The sequence below is a fragment of the Paramisgurnus dabryanus genome, chromosome 10 (genome assembly GCF_030506205.2).
Source record: "Paramisgurnus dabryanus chromosome 10, PD_genome_1.1, whole genome shotgun sequence".
Classification (NCBI taxonomy): Eukaryota; Metazoa; Chordata; class Actinopteri; order Cypriniformes; family Cobitidae; genus Paramisgurnus; species Paramisgurnus dabryanus.
The window spans coordinates 24,048,671-24,072,532 of NC_133346.1; the positions used below are offsets into that span (position 1 = coordinate 24,048,671).

At 35.9% G+C, this 23,862-nt stretch overlaps 5 protein-coding genes across 5 annotated transcripts in view; 2 read left to right on the top strand and 3 right to left on the bottom strand.

Moving 5' to 3' along the window:
* Positions 1-4,785, bottom strand: part of galt (galactose-1-phosphate uridylyltransferase) — a 142,127-nt gene extending 137,342 nt beyond the window's left edge. Inside the window, exons 1-4 of the mRNA XM_065290227.2 lie at positions 4,487-4,785; positions 3,768-3,937; positions 2,985-3,060; positions 2,062-2,110 (exon numbers count right to left, since the gene is read on the bottom strand). Of these exons, the coding sequence (XP_065146299.1) occupies positions 2,062-2,110; positions 2,985-3,060; positions 3,768-3,937; positions 4,487-4,523 (332 nt within the window). The 5' untranslated portion in view covers positions 4,524-4,785. The remainder of the gene's footprint in view (positions 1-2,061; positions 2,111-2,984; positions 3,061-3,767; positions 3,938-4,486) is intronic.
* Positions 4,786-5,195: 410 nt separating this feature from the next.
* Positions 5,196-7,547, top strand: sigmar1 (sigma non-opioid intracellular receptor 1). Its single transcript, XM_065290228.2, has 4 exons — positions 5,196-5,471; positions 6,086-6,286; positions 6,743-6,835; positions 6,931-7,547. The coding sequence occupies exons 1-4, from the start codon at positions 5,327-5,329 to the stop codon at positions 7,158-7,160; spliced, it is 669 nt and encodes a 222-aa protein (XP_065146300.1). The 5' UTR covers positions 5,196-5,326; the 3' UTR covers positions 7,161-7,547.
* Positions 7,548-7,934: 387 nt separating this feature from the next.
* On the top strand, positions 7,935-15,266 carry katnal2 (katanin p60 subunit A-like 2). Its single transcript, XM_065290226.2, has 16 exons — positions 7,935-8,073; positions 8,704-8,774; positions 8,863-9,029; positions 9,281-9,317; positions 9,409-9,514; positions 9,614-9,706; positions 9,796-9,885; positions 9,980-10,057; positions 10,616-10,714; positions 11,756-11,819; positions 12,016-12,134; positions 12,243-12,334; positions 12,569-12,679; positions 12,774-12,936; positions 13,832-13,934; positions 14,043-15,266. The coding sequence occupies exons 1-16, from the start codon at positions 8,023-8,025 to the stop codon at positions 14,180-14,182; spliced, it is 1,584 nt and encodes a 527-aa protein (XP_065146298.1). The 5' UTR covers positions 7,935-8,022; the 3' UTR covers positions 14,183-15,266.
* A 723-nt stretch (positions 15,267-15,989) lies between these two features.
* hdhd2 (haloacid dehalogenase-like hydrolase domain containing 2) lies at positions 15,990-19,987 on the bottom strand. The gene is made up of 7 exons (XM_065290224.1): positions 19,945-19,987; positions 18,662-18,773; positions 17,480-17,688; positions 17,204-17,288; positions 16,852-17,068; positions 16,589-16,652; positions 15,990-16,518 (listed from the first exon to the last, which is right to left on the bottom strand). Exons 2-7 carry the CDS (start codon positions 18,760-18,762, stop codon positions 16,409-16,411), a joined length of 786 nt encoding a protein of 261 aa, XP_065146296.1. The 5' UTR covers positions 18,763-18,773; positions 19,945-19,987; the 3' UTR covers positions 15,990-16,408.
* A 759-nt stretch (positions 19,988-20,746) lies between these two features.
* ier3ip1 (immediate early response 3 interacting protein 1) lies at positions 20,747-22,680 on the bottom strand. The gene is made up of 3 exons (XM_065290225.1): positions 22,549-22,680; positions 21,661-21,762; positions 20,747-21,457 (listed from the first exon to the last, which is right to left on the bottom strand). The coding sequence occupies exons 1-3, from the start codon at positions 22,637-22,639 to the stop codon at positions 21,402-21,404; spliced, it is 249 nt and encodes an 82-aa protein (XP_065146297.1). The 5' UTR covers positions 22,640-22,680; the 3' UTR covers positions 20,747-21,401.
* Between the last annotated feature and the right edge of the window lie 1,182 nt (positions 22,681-23,862).

Here is a 23,862-nt window from a genome sequence, read left to right on the forward strand (position 1 = left end):
GCTACGCTTCATCTGGGAATGTTTAATGCAGGCAAAGGCCTTGAACAGACTCAACCTCTAATGGTTTTCACCCATCCCCACAACTCAGAACATAAAATCATTTAATTCTTTCCTCTCTGTGAACGCTCTCCTGAGGTGTCCCCATTCCAGCAGCACAATCAATTTTCACACCCGGCACGATTAAACACAGGGAAATAGTTTATTAGCCCTGCGTCAAAGGGGCTATGAGCCAGAATAACGGAGCTTAAATGCTGAGCTAACACAGTGCCCTTCGATGTCTCTCCCATCTATGGCAATCTGTGCAAATGTGCAAATGGTCAGGACATTTGCTAAGGTGTTCTAATTGGCTTTAAGTACATTGCCATGCGTTTGCTGTGGTGGTGTAGGTGGTTGCTTGGAGGTTGTCCATGTAATAGCATCAGGGAAAACTAGCATGTAAATAATAACGTATCTCTTCTACAAGCAACTCATTCTAAAGTTTTGTTTACAGTATGTCCATAACACAAACACAAAGTTACACATTGAAGTATAAAACTTTTAGGGTCATATTCATCTAAAGCAGGGTCTCCAACCAAGCTCCTGGAGAGCTTGCAGTGCCTCATGGCTGTAATTTCAATGATCGAAGATTAAAGTTTTATCTTTTGAATGGGGAAAGACAAATCAAATATCTCTAAAATCAAGTGCTAAAATCCCACTAACAAAACATGTACTGTATCTAAACAAAAACTAAACCTTACATCAACTTACATATTTTTTTGTTTAAAGGACAAATAACACACACAGTTTCTGCTAATCTCATGTTAATCTTGAGTACCTATAGTGTAGTATTGCATCATTCATAACTCCAAACGAGACTTTTGTTTTTGCAGATTTATCAGCTGTAGTGCTATTTTCCACGCAACACACAAAACATTATCTCACTATCTCTATAGCCCTATACGGACGGGAATAGTTTTACAGGTGTAGATGGCGTAATGTAGTTTTACGGGGGAAGATGGCGTAATGTAAATGGAAGTCTGTAATATTGATGGTCAATTAAGACAGGATTAGAAATCTCAGTAAAACATTCAGAAATAGGAGGGGTAACTCGATTGCCCGGCGTGTCACCTCGCTCGTCGTCACATGCACATAACCCTGCTTCCTGATATCACGTGCAAACAACATGGCACAGAGTAGGAAAACTCGAAACACTGTGTTTACTTTCAGTTTAGGAAGAACGTCAGTTTCAGAAACAGTTCAATACCTCTAAAAAGTACATTTGACATCTTTTTAAAGTTTGTGTCATGGTATTCAGGAACGGACTTGCCACTGACTTGTTTTTCTCCCTAGAAGGCAAGTAAATGCAGCTGGTCTATTTGCACTGGATTAGTAAGATGTAAACATCACTGGTCCAGAAGCGCTTCCTGTTTTAGTTTTTTAACACTGAACAAAATATTAATATTAATTAATATCAGAACAAAATACAACAAAAAATGTTTTGAACTGAATTCAAATGCTAAACAAATGTGAACTAAAAACTTAAAAACAACAGGAAGTGCTTCTGGACCAGTGTTGTTTACATATTGCAAAATGGTCTATATACCCCTCGTTTACGCTTAAATTGCACAAAAAAAGTCTTAATTCAAGGACATTTCAGCTACTCAGATGGACACAGGTTGTCAAGCACCTCATACAACTCTGTATTGAGCCTTCCCCCAGAAAACCGTCAGTCTTTAATGTTTGATGACTGGTTCTTTTAACTGGAAGGCGGGACTTATGTGGCCTAAGCAGCCATATTGAGCATTGCATTGCCTCATTTTCATAGGAATAGGAGTGCTTGATCTTGTTACATACAATATCTTTGGACAAATATAGCTGAACAAGCTAATCAAGTTGTTTAGGGCTACCTGCAAATTTCAGGCAGGTGTGTTGGAGCACGGTTGGATAAATTATGCAGGAAGAAAGCTCTCCAGTACCAGGGTCGGAGATCTCTGCTCTAAGTTTATGAGTAATTATAATAGTAATGCATGCCTTAGCACAAATAATTGTAATTCTTAAGGGGAAAAATTAAAGTTTTCTCACCAGACACCTCTGGCTGCTTTGCTGCGGAAAAGTGGGTGATGATCTGAACCTAGAACGACACAAATATCAGCAGAACTAATACTAATGTACTGTAAAAGTTTACATTTTAAATGTATTTGGTTTTTAAACATGCAGATTATTACTGAACTAAAAGTTAATTAAGGAACAACTACCTCTATAATAACTTATAAGAAACTAGAAAAAATAGTGTAGTGCTATGAAACAGGAATGTTAAGTAAGAAATGATTGATGACAGGCCGTTGATTTATAAGAAAATAATGCACACCCAACGTGGTGTGCATTATTTTCGAATAATTCAAAGGACTGGAATCAATTATTCCGCTTATACCACGGTTACCAAAAATATTGCTCTGGTGCCTAATTGTAAGACATTTTAAAGGTTAGGTGTGCGGTTATTGAAAAATAATCAACACCCATGGAACATTTCTCAATCATTAAGAATAAGGCATTCAACAGCCCGGTGGTATAACAGGTAATAATAGAGAACATTCTAGTTGTTTTAATTTACTGAATAAGAACTTAATAAGAGGCTTACTCAAATTCAGACCACTATATAATTCAGTTTGATCAATTCATTTTAAAGGACTGATAAAAAACAAGACAACACAAGAAAAAGTTAGGCTTACCCCCTTTTAGAAATAAAACAAGGAAAAAAGGATGGTACAATCATCCTAGTGACAGCTTTTGTACCTTTTTCTGACAGTGTACACAACAAAAATCAAGCCAATAACAAATTTGAAGCATAACTAGAAAAATTTTATATACATTTCATGACTACCAAATTAAACTGCATTAGTGGTCAAAGTTTCAGGGGCTTTTTTGTGATCATTAAAAACCTTTTGATCTTGGTGTGTTGGTGTAGTGGCTTTACTGGATAATAGGAAGTTGACAGTAGAACGTACCAGGATCTGGAGCATCTGGTTGAAGAGCAGGAAAATCGTTCTCAAACATAAATGTGCCCTCATAATGTGGATTCACCTACAACATGATGGGAAATATGATGAATGCAATCTGTATCTGTTTAACTCCAGTGGGCCTGTCTTGCAGTTTCTCTGAGTGGTCTTTCTTTTTTGTTTGAGCTTCCTAAGTTTATAATAAGGTGCTTTAAGCAAACATCATTAAACAGTGTAAAAGTATGGAAATCAATATCTTGTCGAAATATATAGTACCCTAACAACGTTCTTGATATATTGTTTCATAACGATATATCTCAAAATGATAGAGTCAGCCAAAAAATTTGTAAGCATGTGTGAGAATTAAAAACAGAAGTGCCACTAAAAGATTATGTGCCATATAAATCACAGATAAATAGACTGCAGAAACGCACATAGAAATACAAGATTTCAAAAATCATTTTGCTGAGGTCAGAAAACACTGTATAATGACTGCAGACACATTCAATTGCACAGAGGCGAGCTTTAAAAAAGCTTAAATGTGATGATCCAGGCTGAGCCAGGAAGCTTACAACCACCATCAGCCGTTTTAATCCAAAATACAGCCTTCAGCCAGATGTTTATTCTTTTAAACTTTTTGTACATTCAATCATTTTTTCAAGTCATGACAATGAAACCATAAAAAAGCTATAGGCACATATTTTTTTAAACTGACACAGGAACATATTAACAATCTGAGATCCATGTAGTGAGATTCCTTATGGTGAAGCTAAACTATAAAAGATGCCTCACCTCTCCATTGGCTCTTACACTACCAGGACAGAGAGGGTTGTTCGGGTCATGTTGTGGGACATTGTCCTCTGGAGGTTTCTCCATCTGTCCTTTCCATGGGCGCTTCATGCGATGGGCCGAGACCAAAACCCAGGAATCCCGCAAGGGATTGTACCTTAAATGTTGGTGTTCTTAAAGATAAAGATTGCAAAAACAGTTAATCAGTAAAGTGTGAGGGCCAAGTTTTATTCACAGTATGTTATTTGGGATCCTATAGAAAGTCTTAAAAACTAAACTAATAATAAACTAAAATGGGTGACATGAATCATAAACAAGTTTTGAAAATTTTAATTCTACATATGCACAGGCGTGAAAATAAATATTAGTATTCAACTAAGTAAACTAAATGTGTATTTAAAATATGTTGGAGAACTTTGTGGGAATGCATTGAGACATATTGCTGAATTATTGTTTGAACCAGTTCATTGAACTGAGCCACCAAATGAACGAATCGGTTCTTCAAAGCGAATCTTCGCGCAGTTAAAATCACGTGACGTTAGCGGGCGTTTTCAGATGTGTCAAATAAAAAATACAATTGCAGTTGCTGTACTACTTGACACATATCATTTTAGTTAAAAAATCAACTGAATTAGGTGTGACGAATTATTGCATGTCAGTAATGAACAGTTCAAAGGTTTTATATTTAGTAGTATGCACTGCAGAAAACAATCCTCCATTACCTTTAGGGTCAAACATGGGTTTCCTGTCACTGTCCATCTTTCTACACACAGATACAGTAAAGTCCTTTGGATACGTAATTTAGTTTAACCGTTATGAGTGTAAATATAAACTGCCTGGTTGTTTAGAGTTTCAAGTTCTCATGCGCTCTTCCCCATCATGAAGTGGAGAAGATTGCGCGTTTAAAACGCATTAATGCTGCGTTCCAGGCAGGTTTTTAAACTCGTGAGTTACGACTTCAAAACCACGACTCACGACCCTATGCGTTCCAGGCAGCCTGTAACCCGTGTTTTTACAACCTTCTACCGGTGAAAGTGCACTGGAACGACCGTCAAACCCGTGACTTCCCACCCGTGAACTCGTACTAGATCGATGAACTCCCAGTTCAGAGTCGTGAGTCGTGGTTTTGAAGTCGTGAGTTACGGGTTACAGGTTGCCTGGAACGCAGTCCCAAATAAAAATAAGCGAACCTACGATTTAGAAAAACAGTAGGGTGAATGTTTAAAACTGTACAATAAATATACATTCTACAGGTAAATACATGTATTTGCAGATGTATTTGTCTTATGTTATCAAAAAATATATAAAATGTATGCGTTTTCTTGGTGCCTTATTGATGGTAAGGATGCTTATTGTTGCCGACTTCCTTGTTGCGCTGCGGGGCGATTGGATGAGAGTCAGCCGTCGGTGTCAGTTGATTGGTCCAAAAATGTCTCCGATAAACGTCACATGGCGTCAGCGACCTTTCATTTTTGCCATGCTGTGTGTTTGAATAAGCGTTTAATCGCTTTTTGTCATTGACATATTTGTACGTGTACTTAATCATCTGTGGTCGGATTACGATGTCTTTATTAAGAAATGTCCTCAAACTGGTGGTCGTTCTTGGTACTTTAATGGTGACCGTTCAGTTTCTGAGATACTGGATGGCAACTAAACAGTATATCTTCACTAAAGAAGATGTTGCCAAGTTAGCCAAACAGTATGCAGGTGAGTAAACGGATGAAACTGCATTTTCTTAACACTGAGTAGCTGTCTTCAATATACTTTGGGTAACCTTCGTTTAGACAGATAAGCTCTGTTTGAATTCTACAGTATCTGTTGCTAAGATGAACCAGTGAAAAACAGTGGTATTAAAAATGGTGTAATACATTATACTGACTTGATAATTAGTAACATAAAGTTTTAGGTTACATTCAGATCTGACAAAAGCTTTTATTGGGCAGTATTAATTGAATCATAAAATATTGCATAATAATTCAGGTTTAATTATGATTCCAAAGACATTAAAGATTGACCTCTGATATTAATTGACTTGAATAGTAAAGTAGGTTATCACATAATGCAAAGTTATTGCTTACTTACTCTCATATATTTAAATTTTTTGTATTCTGTTCTAATATGTCCAGAAAGACACACACACACACACAAAAATCTAGTTCATGCAAATTTAGTTCATATGGCTCATGTGCTACATTTAGGTCTTAAAAAGCCATATGAAATTGTAGCTCTGTGCAAGAAACTAACTTCACTGTTGTCATATGCTGCAACTTTCCATTTTCATGTTGCATTTCACTTACACATTTTTTCTTTGTGTGCTGAAGGCCAGGATCACGAACAGGCTTTCTCCAAAGTAGTCGTGGAGCTGCGTAAAAAGTATCCAGGTCACATTCTTCCTGATGAGGATCTACAGTGGGTGTTTGTGAATGCTGGTGGATGGATGGGGTCAATGTGTCTACTGCATGCGTCTCTCACGGAGTATGTACTTTTGTTTGGAACTGCTGTGGACACAGGTGGACATTCAGGTAAGACATGGAGAAAATTCTGTCATTTGCTGGTTATATTGCATAAAGTTAAGGCAGAGCAGTCTTAAGTTTGCTTTAGATAAAAAAATTGCCAGAATCCATCAGTGCAATATGTAAATGTTAGCTAAAAGTAAACATACTAAAATGCAAAAACATTACTTATGCATTTAAAAAGTTTTGGTGAAATTCACACATTTCTGTGCTTCAGTCTTCTCATGGTTAGTGCAGGGGTGCCCAACCCTGCTCCTGGAGGGCTACCAAGCTCCAACACACCTTTCTTTAATTATCAAGCAACCCTGAACACCTTGATTAGCTGCTTCAGCTGCAGGAAGGTAGCCCTCCAGGAACAGGGTTGGGCACCCCAGAGTTAATGGCACACTGAAACCAGACATATCTGTAGTGGCCCTTTATGATTTCTTGTACTGTATGTCTACTAATTTTTAAGTTTTCTTCCAGGCCGCTACTGGGCAGAAATATCAGACACTATAATTTCTGGAACATTCAGGCAATGGAAAGAAGGAACAACTAAAAGTGAGGCTTACTATCCAGGTATGACAGTATATCTCATTCACCTGTAAAAATGTTTGCCGTTCTGACCCATACATTTCAGTAATGACTTCAACGTAAGGGGTTTTCCATTCCAGGTGACACTATAGTGCATGCAGTGGGAGAGGCTACCTCAGTGCAATGGACCGCAGGAACGTGGATGGTGGAGTACGGCAGAGGATTTATTCCCTCTACGTTGGGCTTCGCTTTGGCCGACACCATCTTCAGTACACAGGACTTTGTAACGCTCTTTTATACTGTGCGGGTTTACTTGAAGGCTATGCTACTAGAGGCTAGTGCTTTGCTAACTGAATCTGGTGTCCTTTAAGAACCACACTACATAAGTTATTTTGGTAATTTATCACTAGGGTACAACTGATAACGAGTTAAATTTGACATATGGAAAGTAAGAATTTAATTTTACTTTCTGTACAAATAACTGATCTCTTTTCTAAAAGTGGAAACATCATTCTATGGCATTCTATAGCTCTGTGTGCTCTATTGTTGTTTTAACAGCTTAATACTGTTTAGAAACTGTTTAAATAAATGGAAAATATTAAGATTTTTCTGTATTTTGAGACTTCACCTTGGCACCTGTAATATTCTGTGAATATTCTTGCATTATTTTTCATAACAAATGCATTTATTACAGTCCGAAACTGTCTCTGTTCAGCCTAAAAGTCCCTCCAGAATAAAGGATCAGTTTATATTGTTACGTTGTCTTCATAAATCACAATGTTTTTGTAAAATCGGGATTTCTTACTGTAGAAATGTGTAATATTGACTGATATTTTAGCAGTAACTTTTTTCTTAATAATTTTAAAAGATTTTTACATTTTTTAATAATGTTAGCTTTTGGGGTAGTTTGTATTTTTGTCTTTAGTTGCTTTGATAGTAAACATTTTTATTTATTGTTTTGTACATAAATGCACGTAACGTTATATTCACCACACAGTAGTTTATAAATACGGAGATAACCAATAAACATAAACAGGCAAGAGGGTATTTATTTTGTTATGTTTGAGGATCAGTGTGAGTATGTCAGGACACGCGTGCGCGCGCGCGCGCACACACACACACACACACACACACAGAGACCATCAGCTGATCGCATCATCATCAGACGCTCACACGAAGTTAATCTAGGATAGTGTCCGTATTTTGTCAGGTGTGTGTGTGTTTATCTCACAATGGATCTTTCTTATCAAGCTATAAAGACTGCTAACCAGGCCAGAGAGGCGGTGAGTGCTAAAATTTCTAAATTTGACCATCTAAGGATTCTTAATAGATAACAATTTATAACAAACTTCACACGCTTAAATGTAAGTGTATAACATATATAAGTTCATAATCACACAGTATGGTCAGCAAAACATATATACAGCAAAACCCTGGCAAAGAAAACACTTTGTTGTATTTTTCGTCAAAACGCTAATAAGCTAAACACACGAGTCATGTTTACATGGCAACCAGGCACGTTGTGCTTTGCTGTTGTCTAAATGTGAATGTGGCGCCATCTTTCGGATTAAAGATCTCAGTGCACACACGCGTTTATTCGTCTCGTAAGAAAATCAATAAATTGTCAATTAAATCATTAATAAAAATGATAAAGATATTAATCCGCTTTTTAAAAAGACAATTGATACGTGTGTACAGTTGAGGAAACACATTTTACAGTTCATAACTTTTAAAAATCTCTATTTTATGAAATTCAGATTTTAGAAAAGACGCCTGCCTGATACATTTAGAAATTCCTATCATATAACTAACATAGTCATTATAAACAATGCAAAATATATTAGCACAAAATATTTAATTTAAAAATAGTTTGTTTAACTAATTTTATGTAAATTTATTATTTTTTGTCTCAGGATGAATTAAGAACAGAAACAAGGAGGAGAAATTTGCTGGTTTTGATTTATCATCATTTACTGGAAGATGGGTTAGATATTTTTAGATTTATTTTCTATTTAATGATATGCTCTCAGAGGTTTATAAATCATATTAAATATCTGCTCTCAATTGCACAGGTATATGGATGCAGCCAAAGCCTTAGAAAAAGAAAGCAGTGTTGGTTTATGTCGTTTTGAGGTGTGCGATAATGTAGACCTGGACACAGTTCTCATGGAATATGAGAGTTATTATTTTATTAAGTTTCAGAAATATCCAAAACTGACAAAGAAACTCCCAGAACAAGGTATACAATTGGCATTTTTATTATCATGGTTTTTAAGTATGCATGGTTAATTTATTAACTTTTAATTTATCTGTAACTTATTAATTTATCTTTAAATATTTTAACAGAGCAGTACTTCACTACTACAATCATTTGTAAATATATGTAAAATATATTATTATTATTTAATAGCTAATATACATGTTATTTTGTAAGCAATAGTGTAATTATGTTTGTTAATGCTTTTAATTAAAATCTTTTCTTTAAAATAGGAGCGAGTCGACCTATGAAAAGCTGTGTCAAAAAAAGGTATGTTCGCAGAATCCATATCATTTTCTTTTCTACACTGTGTATCTATGCCATTTGAATGTGCATCTGAAAGAACAATATTATTTACCAGTCAGACACTTCCAAGAATCAACTCCACCCGGCAACCTTCATTCAAAAATATAGGGAAAACTTCTGAATCTAAACTACCAGGGAAAGACTTCAGTAAGCACAGTAGTGTAAGTCTCCAAAACATCCATCACAAACATAAACAATGTGACGAGCTTAAAATCAAACAATTAAACAATTCCATCCTGGACTAAGTGTTTATTTTTTAGGAAAGTGAGTCCCCCGCAGAGACATCAGAGTTTGGTCTAAATGTTTCTTCTATCAACAGAAATGGAATGGGCGAGGGGACACACATGAAAAGGGTTATTCTTGCTTTGTGTAAAAGCTTTAAAAATGTTGAAATAAGAATGTTCATTTTGCATGTTTTAAATTTTTTATTGGTCTGTCTCAGGGTCATTTGGTTGATTACAGAAATTTAATTCAAGATGCTGTTAAAGGGGCTGCTAATGACAACATCTTGCCCTGTGTCTCAGATTTCTCGGTAGGTCTGCTGGCAATTCTATCACCTAAAAAGTTTAATCTGTAGTGCCACTAACAAGTGCTTTCCACACCTTGTGTTTATGTGATGTCTACAGGAGCGTTTGCTGAAACCAGTCAGTGCCTTTTTAGGCATGAATAACGAAATGAGAGATCTTGCAGCTGTTATTAGTAAAGTAAGTCTATCCTTTTTTTAAGACATGACAAGCACGTGTTTAGTTCATATTTCACTAAAAATTTTCAAATATTATTTTAAAGAATAAAAATAAGCTGTTTTATTGTGACATTCAAGCACATTCTGGTATTACATAATATTACAAATCTCATTTTCATTACTGTAATACAGCAAGAAAAGTCATTGCTTGGATACAAACTTTTGTTCAACAAACCACTTTGTGGGGACCAAAAGATAAGAATAGCAGTAAATTTGTGACCTTGTGGGGACATTTTGAGGTCCCCATGAGGAAACAAGCTTATAAATCAAACAGAATGACAAAATGAAGTAGCGGAAAGTTTTATGTGATGGTTGGGGTTAGGGTTTGGGTTAGGGAAAGGGAATAGAATATACAGTTTGTACGGTATAAAATGCATTACGTCTATGGAATGGCCCCCTGAAAACATGGAAACCTGTGTGTGTGTGTGTGTGTGTGTGCGTGTGGAGAAAATGCACACGAGGTGGAACATGTATTATTGAAGCACTCCATTTCATCTTTCTCTCTTGTCTCTCCATAAAGGATATCTATTTACACAACCCCAACGTGCGCTGGGACGACATTATAGGCCTGGAGGCTGCCAAGCGATTAGTCAAAGAAGCTGTCGTCTATCCCATTAAGGTGTTTGGCTGCTAAACACTTTGGTATTTCTCAAGCTGCGCCTTCCTTCGATTCTGAATACATCTCCACTAAAGGCTAGGGGAGAGCAAAGCGTGGGGTTATTTCTTAAGATGACATGAAATCTATACCTGAATACCATCCAATCCAAGCACTTTTGTATCCGGCTCATCTCTGGCTTCTGTGGCGATGACTACAAATCCATAACACGCTTCTGACAAACAGGAAATATAAACATTATTTGTCTTTCCTGACTCCAAGGTGTGCGTCAGGAAGGTCATCGAACAAAATAATCTTACATTTCTGCTAGCGTTTATTATTTTTTTAGACTGATGCTTGTTGTACATAGATGGTGTTGTGCCTATGAATAGATTACATTATGTAAAAGCGGTTTGGTGATTTAGTTTTATCTGTTAGATAAAACGCAGGGTATTAAGGTGGTATTTGACAGTAAGTTAAAATACTCCTTTCTGAAATTCACCCCAGCTGTAGATAAATAAAGTCCATTTCTGATCAGTTATTAGAGGTGTTTGCTAAGGCAGGTTTCATGTTATTATTGCAGGAATTTGAACAAATCTTTATTTTAATCTTCACTTAATGCCTTCAGACTGTAAATATACTATATACCAGTTCTCTAGCAGTTATCAAACAACCACTAGGAACCTCCCTACATTGTCTGAAAAAAAGTTTAAAAAAAAATTGTTCCATAGCTGTCACTGGTGTGGCACTATTTCAAAAAGCTAATATTAGTAAAGGTAAATTGGTACCAAATTAAAAAGTGCATACAAGTACATCAGAGGTACATTTAAGTACCAAATGTATACATATATGTACCTAAATGTTAAATAATAGGACCTTTATAAAGGGTACTGCCCCAGTGACAGCTTGAGACCAATTTTCTGACAGTGTACTGTAGCAACCATCCAGATCATCACAGAACTGCCTAGCAATCACTCACACCACTTACTTTCTTTTTAAAATAAAATTAAATGTTGAAATGGACCATTCCTGGTATACCACAACAATATATGTATTATTTTTCAGTACCCTCAACTTTTCACTGGAATTCTGTCACCATGGAAGGGTTTGCTTCTATACGGACCACCAGGTGGGAGCTTTCTGTTTCCTTTTGTATTATATTAATGCATTGGTCCCCATATTTGACACTTAAGAGATCCTTTAAAAAACGTTCGTATTTGTCCCTAAGGCCAAAAAATGACACAAAAATAATAACCAAGTTAATCATTAAAGTGTTAAAATATAACCCGTTTAATCCTAATATAAGGCATGTTCCCTAAAAACAGGCACAGGAAAGACCATGCTGGCCAAAGCTGTAGCCACAGAGTGTAACACAACATTTTTTAACATCTCAGCATCCAGCATCGTAAGCAAGTGGAGAGGAGATTCTGAGAAGCTGGTTCGGGTCAGTGAAAAGAAATGCACCAATTATCATCAGAAAAACATTACTTCTCAGATTTTATTGTTTTCTAAATGTGCCACCAAGTTTCACAGTGTTTTTGATCCTCCACAGGTTTTGTTTGAGCTGGCAAGATTTCATGCACCGTCCACCATCTTCCTGGATGAGCTGGAGTCAGTGATGAGCCAGCGAGGGGTTGGCCAAGGGTGAGTTTGAGACTCTTACTGGAAAAGTACATAGTATAATCAGAAAAGAAATGTTTGTAAAGCAATATATAAAGCAATATACCGATCAAGGCTGTGCTTAACAGCGATTTTTACTCTGTTAAAGGGTTCTAATGATTACCTTAATAAATACCACTCATTGATGAGCTTTTACTTGATATGATCAACTGAATCAGGTTGATAATTTTTATATTTATTAAATTGCACAAATTCAAGGGGCGAGCATGAGGGTAGCAGGAGAATGAAGACAGAGTTACTGGTTCAGATGGATGGATTAGCACGGTCAAATGATCTTGTGTTTGTGCTAGCTGCCTCAAATTTACCCTGGTAAGGCATGATTATGAGTAAACCATGTCATTAGCTTCTTCAAACATAATTTTTTTTTCTGGTTATGCTCTGATCATCATCTTTCTGTCCTTAGGGAGTTGGACCACGCCATGCTGAGGAGACTGGAAAAACGAATCCTTGTGGGTCTCCCATCTGCACCAGCCAGACAAGCCATGATAAGTCACTGGCTTCCTCCGGTTAGCAACACATGTGCGGTGGAACTGCGGACAGAACTGGACTACAACATGCTGGCACAGGTAAGGTAAATGGAAGGGCAGATGGATGGATGAATGGAAGGAAGGGCCAGTGAATTAATGAATGAAAAGAGTGAGTGATAGAATGAAGGAAAGAAGGAGGGGTGAAGGAATGAATGAACAGTCTCAGATGAATGAAAGGAAAGATTTTGGAAGTAAAAAATTAATGAATCAATGAAAGGAAGGGTAGAAGGATGGATGGAGAAATGATTATTGGAAAGAAGGGGGACAAATAAATTAATAAATGAACAGATGGATTAAAGGAAGGATGATTGAAAAGAAGGTTTAAATTATGGATGGAAGAAAGGATTATTGGAAGGAAGGAAAGAAGGAGGGGTGAATGGATGAAAGGGAAGAATGATTGAAAAGAATGGTATTATCATGGATGAAAGGAAGTAAAGAAAGAGATTGAATGAATGAACAGATGGATGAAAGAAAGGATTTTTGGAAGGAAGGAAAGAAGGTAGGGCGAATGAATGAATAAACAGATGAATAAAAGGAAGGATGAATGAAAGTAAGGGTAGAATGGTCAATTGATGGAAATGGATTATTAAAAGGAAAGAAGTATGGGAAATGAATCGACAAATAGATGAAAGAAATGGCAAAAGGATGGATGCAAGGAAGGATAGAATGATGGAGTGTGTCTTTTTCTGTGATAGAACTGGGTGGAGTGACAACCTGGCAGAAGTGAAAAAAGCTATGACATCACAGTTTTAATGAATGGACAGATCATCTATCAGAAATATTTCCCCTTTACCTGTTGACCTGTAACAGATGCAGCATATGGGACTGCTACAGGATCCACCTATTGGCTGGACTTCTTTCAAATCTAATTTAGCTGCTATAATGATCAGCTGCTATAAATGATTCAACTGATTTTAATTTCCCAATATTTCAGGAGACTGAAGGTTACTCTGGGTCAGATATCAGGTTAGTTTGTAAGGAGGCCGCTATGAGACCTGTGCGGAAAATCTTTGACGCCCTTGAAAATCACATTGAAGGTAAGATTTGTGCCACGTCCCGCTATGAACAACATCAAAATGCTGTTTCATCATGAAATTCAGTTTTTGGCCATAATTCTCAGTCTGTTACGCCATGTATCTTCACAGGTCAGTCCAGCATGCCGGTTATTGAACTAGAAACTGTGACCACAGCAGATTTCTTGGACGTAATTTCCCATACAAAACCCTCGGCCAGGTGCCTGACGGATAGATACTCAGCTTGGGAGAGAGAATATGAGTCTGTTTGAAACTCATTCATCCCAGTAACACATGGACTATTATAGCAACCACACAAATGCACACATGCCAAGTTTATTCTTTTTTTTACTTGTACTTTATTACATTTGTTTATAGTTTTACTGTAAATATGACATTTTAGATGTGTTTCGAAGCAGGTAATAAACTGTCCCAATGAAATAAAAACCCATTTTTTATTTGCTAATGTAATGTTGCAGTGTTTATTATAAATAATTTATCAGTGTAAGTTATTATAAAAAAAATGACAAAATTGAAATCTGAAAATGTACTTCCACCCTCTTGTGGCGATCATTCTCAGCTACCTCTGCCCTCTCCAAAAGTCAGTCTGCTGCCAGTTCAATTTTTGAATGAAAAGCTTTTCTATATCCAATCTAAGCACAGTGCAGGGCCTTCGACAACACATACAGAACTGGGGGGCACACTTCATTAAGTGAGAAATAAACTAAACAACTAAAACTCATTTGAAATAGGCCAATACAATGCTGTCCAGTCTACAAAGACAACAAAACAGCAAAGTTACCTCACGCCTATACACAATGTAAAAAGAGACTTCAGTTTCACCAACAATGCAATGATATTAACAATGCATACCAGGTAGCAATTAATCAAACATGATTTGTAGCATATTAAAAGGCGGGGTGCACGATTTTTGAGAAACGCTTTGGAAAAGGAAGTCAGGCCGAGTACCAAAACACACTTGTAGTCAATCAGCAGTAAGGGGCGTGTCTACTAACTGACATCATTGCCTGGGTTGCGTATGTGTGGGGCGGGTCTATCAAAAGAAGGTCCAAATTCTATTGGGGTAGGGGCGTGTTTGTTTAAGTGATTTCAAATGTCAACGTTGGCTTTCAGAGATCATGCACCCCGACTTTAAAGTGTACTCACCTTAAGCTAATCGCGTCGGGGTCGCAGGAGTAAAATCTCATAAGAACTTAATCTTTCCTCTTGTATATATTTTTGCGTGTGAGTTTTCTCAGAAATGAGCTGATGATGGCACAGAACCAACAAAATTAGATTTTAAGACAGCTTACAATGCCCAGCTGCACCGAAGAAATAACGAGTTATATATATATATATATATATATATATATATATATATATATATATATATATATATATATATATATATATATATAAAACTACACTACTGCATGCTTACTGTATACCAATCTTATATCATGTAGGGGTGGTTTCCCGGACAGAGATTAGCTTAAACCAGGACTAGGCATTAGTTTAATTAGGAAATATAACTAGTTTTAACAAACATGCCCTACTAAAAACATTACTTGTGTGCATTTTGAGGCAAAACAAAGAGCACTCATGTATTTTAAGATATGCAGGGTTCCCGCGGGGTCTTAAAAAGTCTAAAATTCAAAATGTTAAATTTAAGGCCTTAAAAAGTCTTAAAAACACCCAGATTTTTATCCCAGGTCTTAAATTTAATTTACCCAAGTCTTAAATTTCTTACCTCTTTTCATTCCCAAAAAGCGTTGTCCGCAGAAAATAAAATAGTAATTTAAAACGCTGAAGAACTAACTTAATCAGTGGCGGAGGCAGAAATTGTATGATGGTGGGTCTCTAAAAAGAAACGTTCCGTCCTTTGTCATAATCCACGCAAATCTAAGCTATAAACTATGTTTCAGGTGTTGTGATCTGACTGTTTACTGTGGGTTTGGCGAGAAACAATCCTTAAACTTAGTTCTGTATAAGCAAAAATCTTTTTCGGGGTAATTTATAAGCCCGTGGCTTACCTGAGCATTTGCCAGGTTCTGAAACATAGAGGACACAGAAGCGAACAAAAATCAATGCTGCTTTATTGAAAATCAACTTGGGCCGTCGAGTCACGAGCCACCAACAGCGTGTCAACTTTAGTGTTACACAATTTTATATTTTAGACTTTAATATTGCTCTTTGCTGCGATGCACTTGAACCTAACGCGCTTTCCCTTCAGCTCTCCACAAACAGCAGCGATTGGCAGACGGAAAGCAAGAAAGTACCGTAATAAACCATATATTTCAAAAAAGTGCAATTGTCTAGCCTGGTTAGCCAGACCTACATCAAGAATGGAGTGTAACCACTTTATTATGTATTTACATATTTTCAGATGACCATGACAAATGCTAACATTGTCAGACAATTATAGACAATTCATAACAGACAGTCCAACAATGATCAAACTATACATACCTTAATTTTTTATAGCATTTTTAGATCATTTAGTTTTCTAATAGGTGCTCAAGTATATAATTGACAGCATCTGGAAAGCTGTCACAGGTCAGGTGAGGTGGAGGGTTGATTTTACTCTCATCGCCAAGTCTATATTTACCTGCAGAATTCAAAGATTGTTATTATTCAGCAAAATAACTATAGTCAATAAAATTTTATTAAAAATGTACCAGTTTTCACTAAAATTCCAAGCATTCCTGTGTTTTGTGCTCCTCCAACATCATCTCTGGCATCCTGTATAAAAACAATTTGTTTAGTGTTTAAAACATAAATGGCAAGTAAAGTATGAAGTAAACTAACCCAGCCATGCATTACATTTTAAACGTGTAAATCAGTGCATTTCACGAAGAGCATGCCCAGTCAGTCACAATTCACTCCAAAATGAAAAGAAATAAGAAATTATGTGAGAAATGTGAGAGTGTTCCATACTAACGTCTCCTATCATCACAGCCTCATCAGGTGAGCAGTTCAGATCTCGTAAAGCTTCCAGGAAGAAAGATTTCTCTGGTTTACCCACAACTGTGGCTTGGCTATCAGTCGCATACTCGAGACCTGTCACAAAAGGGCCCGGTCCTAGAGCCAACCCGTCCTTTGTTTTGTAGTACCGTGCCTTATGGATCGCAATGAGAGGAGCACCATCTAAGATTAACCTGATAAAAACAATCAACAAATAGCAGGAATATTTAGATCAGCTAGAGAACAAAATTTTGAGTTAGATTTTGATACTGTTAGTCTAACAATTAAGACCAAACATGTGGTATATGGTATATAAATCCGATGCTTACTTGAAAGCTTTGTTGAGAGTCTGGTAGTTGAAGTGGTCAGGTGCTAAACCTATCACGACTGCATTAGGATCCGACGTTTCCAAACCTGCAGCATTAGAATCACATAAAAGAATTACTTGAGTATATCCCTATATGAAAATAAGTCTTCTTCACAATTAAACAGTGCATAACATTATTTTGAAATAGTATAATTATATTTATGGAAACGGGAACTACAGCACTGATCTCGGATAATCCGTATAAAGTAACAGAAAGGTCAAATGTATTCAAGCTCACCTGTGAAATCCTCTAAAGCACTATCTTCCACCAGCAGTAGGGGGCGCACTGCTCTCTGCTCCAGAAGATTACAAGCTGCAGTGAGAGATGTGAAAATTTCCTGCTCTTGGAGTTCAAAGTTCAGCCGGCGTAGCCGCTCAAAAAGGGTCCTCTTACATTCCTTTGTGGTGTTGGTCACAAATTTCACAGTGACTGGAGCCTGTCTTAATCTGAACATATGAAGCTGTACATTTCAAACAGGTGCTGTAAACATATTTTGAAAAGATACCATAGTCCCTATCACCCAAATCATAATGTCTCTCTGACAGCCTTTGGGTAAGTAAACAGCAAAAAGAAGGCTGAGAAGGTTTTACTTTTTGGCAGTTTGTACATTTTGGTAGGCTACAGTATGCTGACATCAGGCTTGTTGACATGGCTTTTAGGGGCAGGCTTTCAGAATGAGTGGAATTGGTAAAGAGGTGGGGGCAGTCTAATTCCATGTCTATTGCTCCATATGGCACATTAATTGATGTAAACATGTGGTATTGTGGCCTTCGCTTGCAAATAAGTTGACTCTTTGTAACAACTGTGTACTCTCAATGCTTTCTTTTGCCAAGTACCCAATGAAGTCTTCACAGCACACTATTACCAACAAGAAGTCATACATTTGAGAAGTGCAAAATCAAACAAACTGCTTTGATAATAGTGAAGTAGTAAGCAAACTGGGTAACATCAGTGTTTCCCACAGAAACCTGGGAAACCTTCAGATAAAAAGAATATTTCAGGCCAAAAAAAGTCAAGGAGTAATTAAAATCATAAATATTAACAAAACGCTATGGTAAACAGATATTTTCTGTTTATGCTATTTCCTATTTGTACTACTATAATATTGGAGAATAGACCTCTGTAAGTTACCTTTATATGTAGGCTTTATGTTCTAATCAAAAGGGCCTGCAAGAGTCATGTAAATGTCTTACATAGATACACAGTATATACTACATGCTCTTTATGAATAGAACAATTTAGTACATTTTTTTATTTAATTATATAACTCTCACAATTCCAAATATCATTCTTTCTTTTATATATATAATGTATAAATAATATATACTTTGCTAAACTGTTCTACTGAACACAGCCTAATTAGATCAATATTTTAACACACAGTTTAAATATTAATTTAAAAAACTAAATAAAACAGACCGGGCCAAAGCCTCCTGTGCTCCAGGAACTGCAGCATCCTCAATATGCAAAGTACCGCTCAAGTCAATGAGAACTGCTTTTAGTGTGCGGCGACTCCCCATCACAATAAACTCTGTGGAAAATAAGATTATTTCAAAATTAGATGACTTTTTTTCTGTCATAATTTGAAAGTTTATTCTAAAAAATCATATTCACGAGTTCGCATTAACATGTAATCGATAAGGACTGAGATAAAGCATATTTGGCGTGCCGTCCAAGGGGGGAGGGCTCCGAGCTCGGAATTTTAGCCCAAACCCAGAGTACTCCCTCTCTTTAACTGCGATAAATGAATCTAGATGAGGGTAAGTAAGGTGATGGGGTGGAGGAGGGATGCTGCAAAAGATCTGTCATGGGACAGAGGTGAGGGATTGCTATTTATAGGCACCTCTTTGCACTGATTGGTTGGATCACAAGACCATGCTCCTCCTGAACTTAGTTAAATAAACTTCATTTATAGCCAGAGGTAGGCAACGTCGTTCCTGGAGTGCTGATGTCCTGCAGATTTTATCTCCAACCTCTGATAAAACCTTGCCTACCTGTAGTTTCCAGATAAAGAAAAAAAACTGTAGTTTCCAGATGACTCAAGACCTTGATAAGCTTGTTCTGGTGGGCTGAATTAAAGCTGGAGCTAAACTCTGCAGGACATCGGCATTTCAGGATCGACACTGCCCACCCCATAATAGACTGTAAATTACTTCTTTATTTCTAGGAAAATGTTTAGTGTATAACGTTTGTAAAACATAATGCAACACTTTATCTGCAGCTCTGCAGCTGAAAACCAAGGCTTAAATGTGAAAGATAAACGATTGAGTACAGTGCAGTCATTTTATTCAACAAGTCTGGATTAAACACAATGACTGGCTTCCAAAACAACACTTTATCTCATCATCTGTATTTGACATAATTTTACTTAAAATAAGCTGCCAAAAAACAAGGACTTTGGATAACATAAGGCAGTTTGGATCCAATCACTCCATAATACGGTGATCAGGCATTAAAAGCAAACAAATAAATGAAAGGGAATTTTGAGGACTTTCATGAATCACATCACACGTGATCAGTATTTGGGTTTTGAATGCAATGCTATGAACCTAACTTGCCATCGAAGCAACAAGGGCATTGCGGGTTCGTTATTTCTAGTTTTAAAACGATTAACATGTTTTCGTGTTAAAATTCATTCTACACGATAAAACGACATATGATAAGGCACTGAGCAGCTAAAAGAAACTATAAACTGCACTTACTTCCTGCTAGGGTCCTTTAGAGGCTCGCTCTTAAATGTTGGTGTCCGAAGCAATGCCTGGCGAAAACACGTGTAGTATTTTGTTTGGATATTAAAATACACAGATTTGAGAACATTATTCTCTTTAATATTAGCATTTCATATCCTATTTAAGATATTATTATATTCATAAGAGGATACGTGCTTTTTGCCCACACTAAAAGTTTGTAATCATTTAAGAGGGTGACACAGATTATTCACTCATGCTGTCCGTTTTAATAGCAGATTAAATGGCATTTATAGCACTTTTTGACAGAAGTCAAAAATCTCACAAAACACTAACTTACTAATACTATTTGTTCAATTACTTCAGTTAGTGCAATCACTGGATATGGTACAAGTCTTTGTTTTGAGTGATTGGGAAAAATTTAACTACTGATCAATATCAAATGTCACAATTCTTTACCATTGGATAAATCATAGGATTATAGTCTTTATACAAGTATAAAGACACAACGTCTACTGTAATAACTATTAAGCATAGATTATAAAAGGGTTAAGGTTGTAATCGCTTGTATGAACATATGGTTGTAATTCAACGTGTATGATCTGTGGACTGGGCTACTGTTAATAAAAAGGTACTCTAATCCTAATGCATTAATCTACTGTTGTTAATGGAGTCCATATGGTTCTTATCACTAAACCAAATATCCAACTGATGCATGCAAAACATCTTAACCTTTTGATTGCATTAACTGTTAAACTACTATGGGGGTAAAATAATTATGGATATTATAAAAAAAAGTTGTTAACATGACAGAATAGATGGAAAGACACATAGACTTTATTCAAATATGAAAGAATTAACAAATGTTAAGTGTGTTGACTGGCTCACAAAGGTTTGGGCTACTTTGGTCAAACTTCAAAAGCCTTTCAGACATGTATAAACCTGATATCTACCACCACTGCAATCTCAGCATAGCCAACAAAGAGCTTTAAAACATTTACAGACATTTTCCTTGAGCCTCTTTTGAATTTACCCCAACTTTGATATTTTAAGATGCTTTTACACAAATACGCAGGTAAGTTAACTTAGAAAATATCTTCATTTAAGGGGAAAAGATTAAGGTGCAAAAAAAAAAAAAAAAACATAAACTGGCTGACAGCTATCATTATCAGTTGCTCAGAAATACAAAAAACTCCAGATTAACTGACAAAAATACCAAATAATGTTTAAGCCTTTTGATTAAATGCATTTGCTTTTATAACATCAGAAATTATTGCAACAAGTCATAAAAAATGCTCTGACAATTTTAATTAAAAACAACTCCCAGAGAACTTACAGAAATTGTTTTAAGAATAATTTTGAGACATTTGAGAGCAACATAAATAATCAGTTACAAAAAACAGTCCACTTTTCTTGCACCACATACACAGCGTTACACTTTAGAGCTTGTTCCACAGCAGTCTATTTCCTCTTCATCCAAACAGCAACAGTAAGACGATGCACACTGAATTTACCGCTATCAAAGGCACTGGTGGAGGGAAACCAGAAAATGTGTTACTGTTGAAAATATTTGTGACCACAAGTAAAATAAAATACAGAGACTAAAGCAGCACAAACAACAATGCAATGCGAAAAAGGAGAAAACATTATTTCTAATAATGATTTATTCTGGCAATAAATGTATCATAAAATGGATATTTAAAATTAGTCATGAAACCTTGGTGAACATACCTCTCATGACTGTCCTAACAGATCGAATAAGGTTAAGAAGTTGTGCTTTAATCCCAGGTTCATCTCCAAAGCCTCCAATACCTTGCTCAGCTCCCCAGCCAACTGGAAAATGAAATATCTGTTAGTTAGACAGCCATCTATGTTTTCAACAATTTCTATATAGGCATTTTCCACTGCATATTTGTGACTCTGTCTGTGAAATCCAGGCTGTCATCTCATATTCAAATTATGAGATTCAAAATTTGATTTAAATAATTGTTTTCAATCTTTAACATGATATAAGTCAATATTATCAAGATATCAAGGTTTTATTTTCACAAAATGTTTACATTATGTAGAATGATTTTATGTAGAAACAGTAAATCACAAAAATGACATAAAGGTTTTGACAAGCACGGTCCCTATATATTAATAATATACATTTCAAATTGTCAATACTGTAAATGGATAACTATCTAATGAAAAATCATCAAATCTTATGTGCTGGCTTATTTAAATGTCCCACACTTTTTCTAAATTCTTTACAATCAACTTCATGACTTCAGCATCTTTGAGCGATTTACTGTATACTTATAGACAAATCTGTCTTGTATGTACAACCATTTGAGTTAAAGGAAAAAACCTCTAAACCAAACTCCTGCGTGTTGTTGTACATGAACATATATTAGAAATGAGGTAATAACAAAAAGCTACCAGTTAACTATGGGGAACTAAACAACAAAACAAGGCATGTTATGGTCATCTGTTTAAAAGCATTTTTTATTTATTTCCAGAGTGTCTCCTACATTTTTAAGAAAACACTAGACTAGACAACTGGCACTGCACATGCATACTAAATCAAAGCTCTCGTCTTATACTTCGAAGTGAAATACATTTATAAGAACTTACTTTTACTGAGAAACCTCTCTTCGTGGAGAACAGCGATGGCATTAGTAAATAAAATCGCTGTTTGAATCAGCGCGTATAGAGTGAACGCCATGTTGGCACTACCACTTATGATGACGTCATGAAACGCGGGTCGCTTAGTAGGAACGTCACAAACGCGCGCCTAGAGTTTTGATTGACGTATTGTTTGTGGAACTTCGATCATTCATTTTTACTGAATGTTAAAAAAATAATAATAATAAAAAAAATTTTTTACTGAATGTTCAATTTTATTTGTTGGTTATTAACGTAAATTTTTAAGCTAGCAGTTATTTGTTTGCGCACTGGTTTATATTTTTTGTTAGCATTTAAATGTATAATATGCATATGTGACATATACAAATAACAATACTTTTTTGTAAAACATTTTATTATTATATTATATGTGGCCCATTCTTCAATTGGGGCGGCAAATGAGAGGCAGAAATTGTAAAATTGCTTGTTTGTTTCCTTTTAATTAAATGTATTGTTATGCATTTAAAATTAGTTTAATATGCTATGGGGTGGTTTCCCTGACAGTGATTAGACTAGGCCTTGGTTTAATTAGGAAATCTAACTAGTTTTAACAAACATTCCTTACTAAAAACATTACTTGTGTGCATTTTGATGCAAAACAAAGGACACTCGTGTATTTTAAGATAGGCTATGTCAGTGCAAGTTGTTTTCAGTTTGGACAGCATTTAAATTTATTTTAGTCTAGGACTAGTCTAATCCCTGTCCAGGAAACCGCCCCACTATCCATTAAAATTTACGCATAATAATATTTTTTTTAATTTTAAATAATTTTTTACAAAAAAAAAAAACACTGGTGAAACATCCACTTATGTCTGTGGTGTTACCAATATTTGAAGTAAAAAGACAACACCACAGACAAATTAGCCCAAATCCAGTCTTTTCTAAAATGGAGGCTGCCATCGTGATGATTTCAAAATTTAGGAAACATTTAGGGGACATTTAGGAAAATTTTGGATTAAAATATTTAGAATCTGCAAGTTATAAACATAACACCACATGCACTAATTAAGTGTGACACATGAAATTGTCAGAAATTTAGCTAACTTTAAGAAAATTAATAAGAAAGAATGCACTCACCATGCACCCCTCAGATCAACCAGCACCTGCCGTTACCTTTTCTTAAAGGGGCGACATCCATTGTTGTAACACCACAGACATGATTTTGGGGGACAATACTATATATATATATAAAATAAAATGTATATTTTATAAAATTGTACATGTTAAAGAAAATCTATATTTACTATACAACCACTTCATTTG

What these genes read in the sequence shown, in the direction of transcription:
- sigmar1 (XM_065290228.2), top strand. Translation starts at nt 5,327, where the DNA reads ATGTCTTTATTAAGAAATGTCCTCAAACTGGTGGTCGTTCTTGGTACT. An exon ending in GGACACAGGTGGACATTCAG is followed by an intron (nt 6,287 to 6,742) that starts GTAAGACATGGA and finishes GTTTTCTTCCAG; the next exon opens with GCCGCTACTGGGCAGAAATA. An exon ending in AAGTGAGGCTTACTATCCAG is followed by an intron (nt 6,836 to 6,930) that starts GTATGACAGTAT and finishes TTTCCATTCCAG; the next exon opens with GTGACACTATAGTGCATGCA.
- hdhd2 (XM_065290224.1), bottom strand. Translation starts at nt 18,762, where the DNA reads ATGGGGAGTCGCCGCACACTAAAAGCAGTTCTCATTGACTTGAGCGGT. An exon ending in TGCTTTAGAGGATTTCACAG is followed by an intron (nt 17,289 to 17,479) that starts GTGAGCTTGAAT and finishes CTAATGCTGCAG; the next exon opens with GTTTGGAAACGTCGGATCCT. An exon ending in AGGCTGTGATGATAGGAGAC is followed by an intron (nt 16,653 to 16,851) that starts GTTAGTATGGAA and finishes GTTTTTATACAG; the next exon opens with GATGCCAGAGATGATGTTGG.
- ier3ip1 (XM_065290225.1), bottom strand. Translation starts at nt 22,639, where the DNA reads ATGGCGTTCACTCTATACGCGCTGATTCAAACAGCGATTTTATTTACT. An exon ending in AGAGAGGTTTCTCAGTAAAA is followed by an intron (nt 21,763 to 22,548) that starts GTAAGTTCTTAT and finishes TTCATTTTCCAG; the next exon opens with TTGGCTGGGGAGCTGAGCAA. An exon ending in TGTTAGGACAGTCATGAGAG is followed by an intron (nt 21,458 to 21,660) that starts GTATGTTCACCA and finishes TCCCTCCACCAG; the next exon opens with TGCCTTTGATAGCGGTAAAT.
- katnal2 (XM_065290226.2), top strand. Translation starts at nt 8,023, where the DNA reads ATGGATCTTTCTTATCAAGCTATAAAGACTGCTAACCAGGCCAGAGAG. An exon ending in AGGGGACACACATGAAAAGG is followed by an intron (nt 9,707 to 9,795) that starts GTTATTCTTGCT and finishes GGTCTGTCTCAG; the next exon opens with GGTCATTTGGTTGATTACAG. An exon ending in CCTTGAAAATCACATTGAAG is followed by an intron (nt 13,935 to 14,042) that starts GTAAGATTTGTG and finishes GTATCTTCACAG; the next exon opens with GTCAGTCCAGCATGCCGGTT.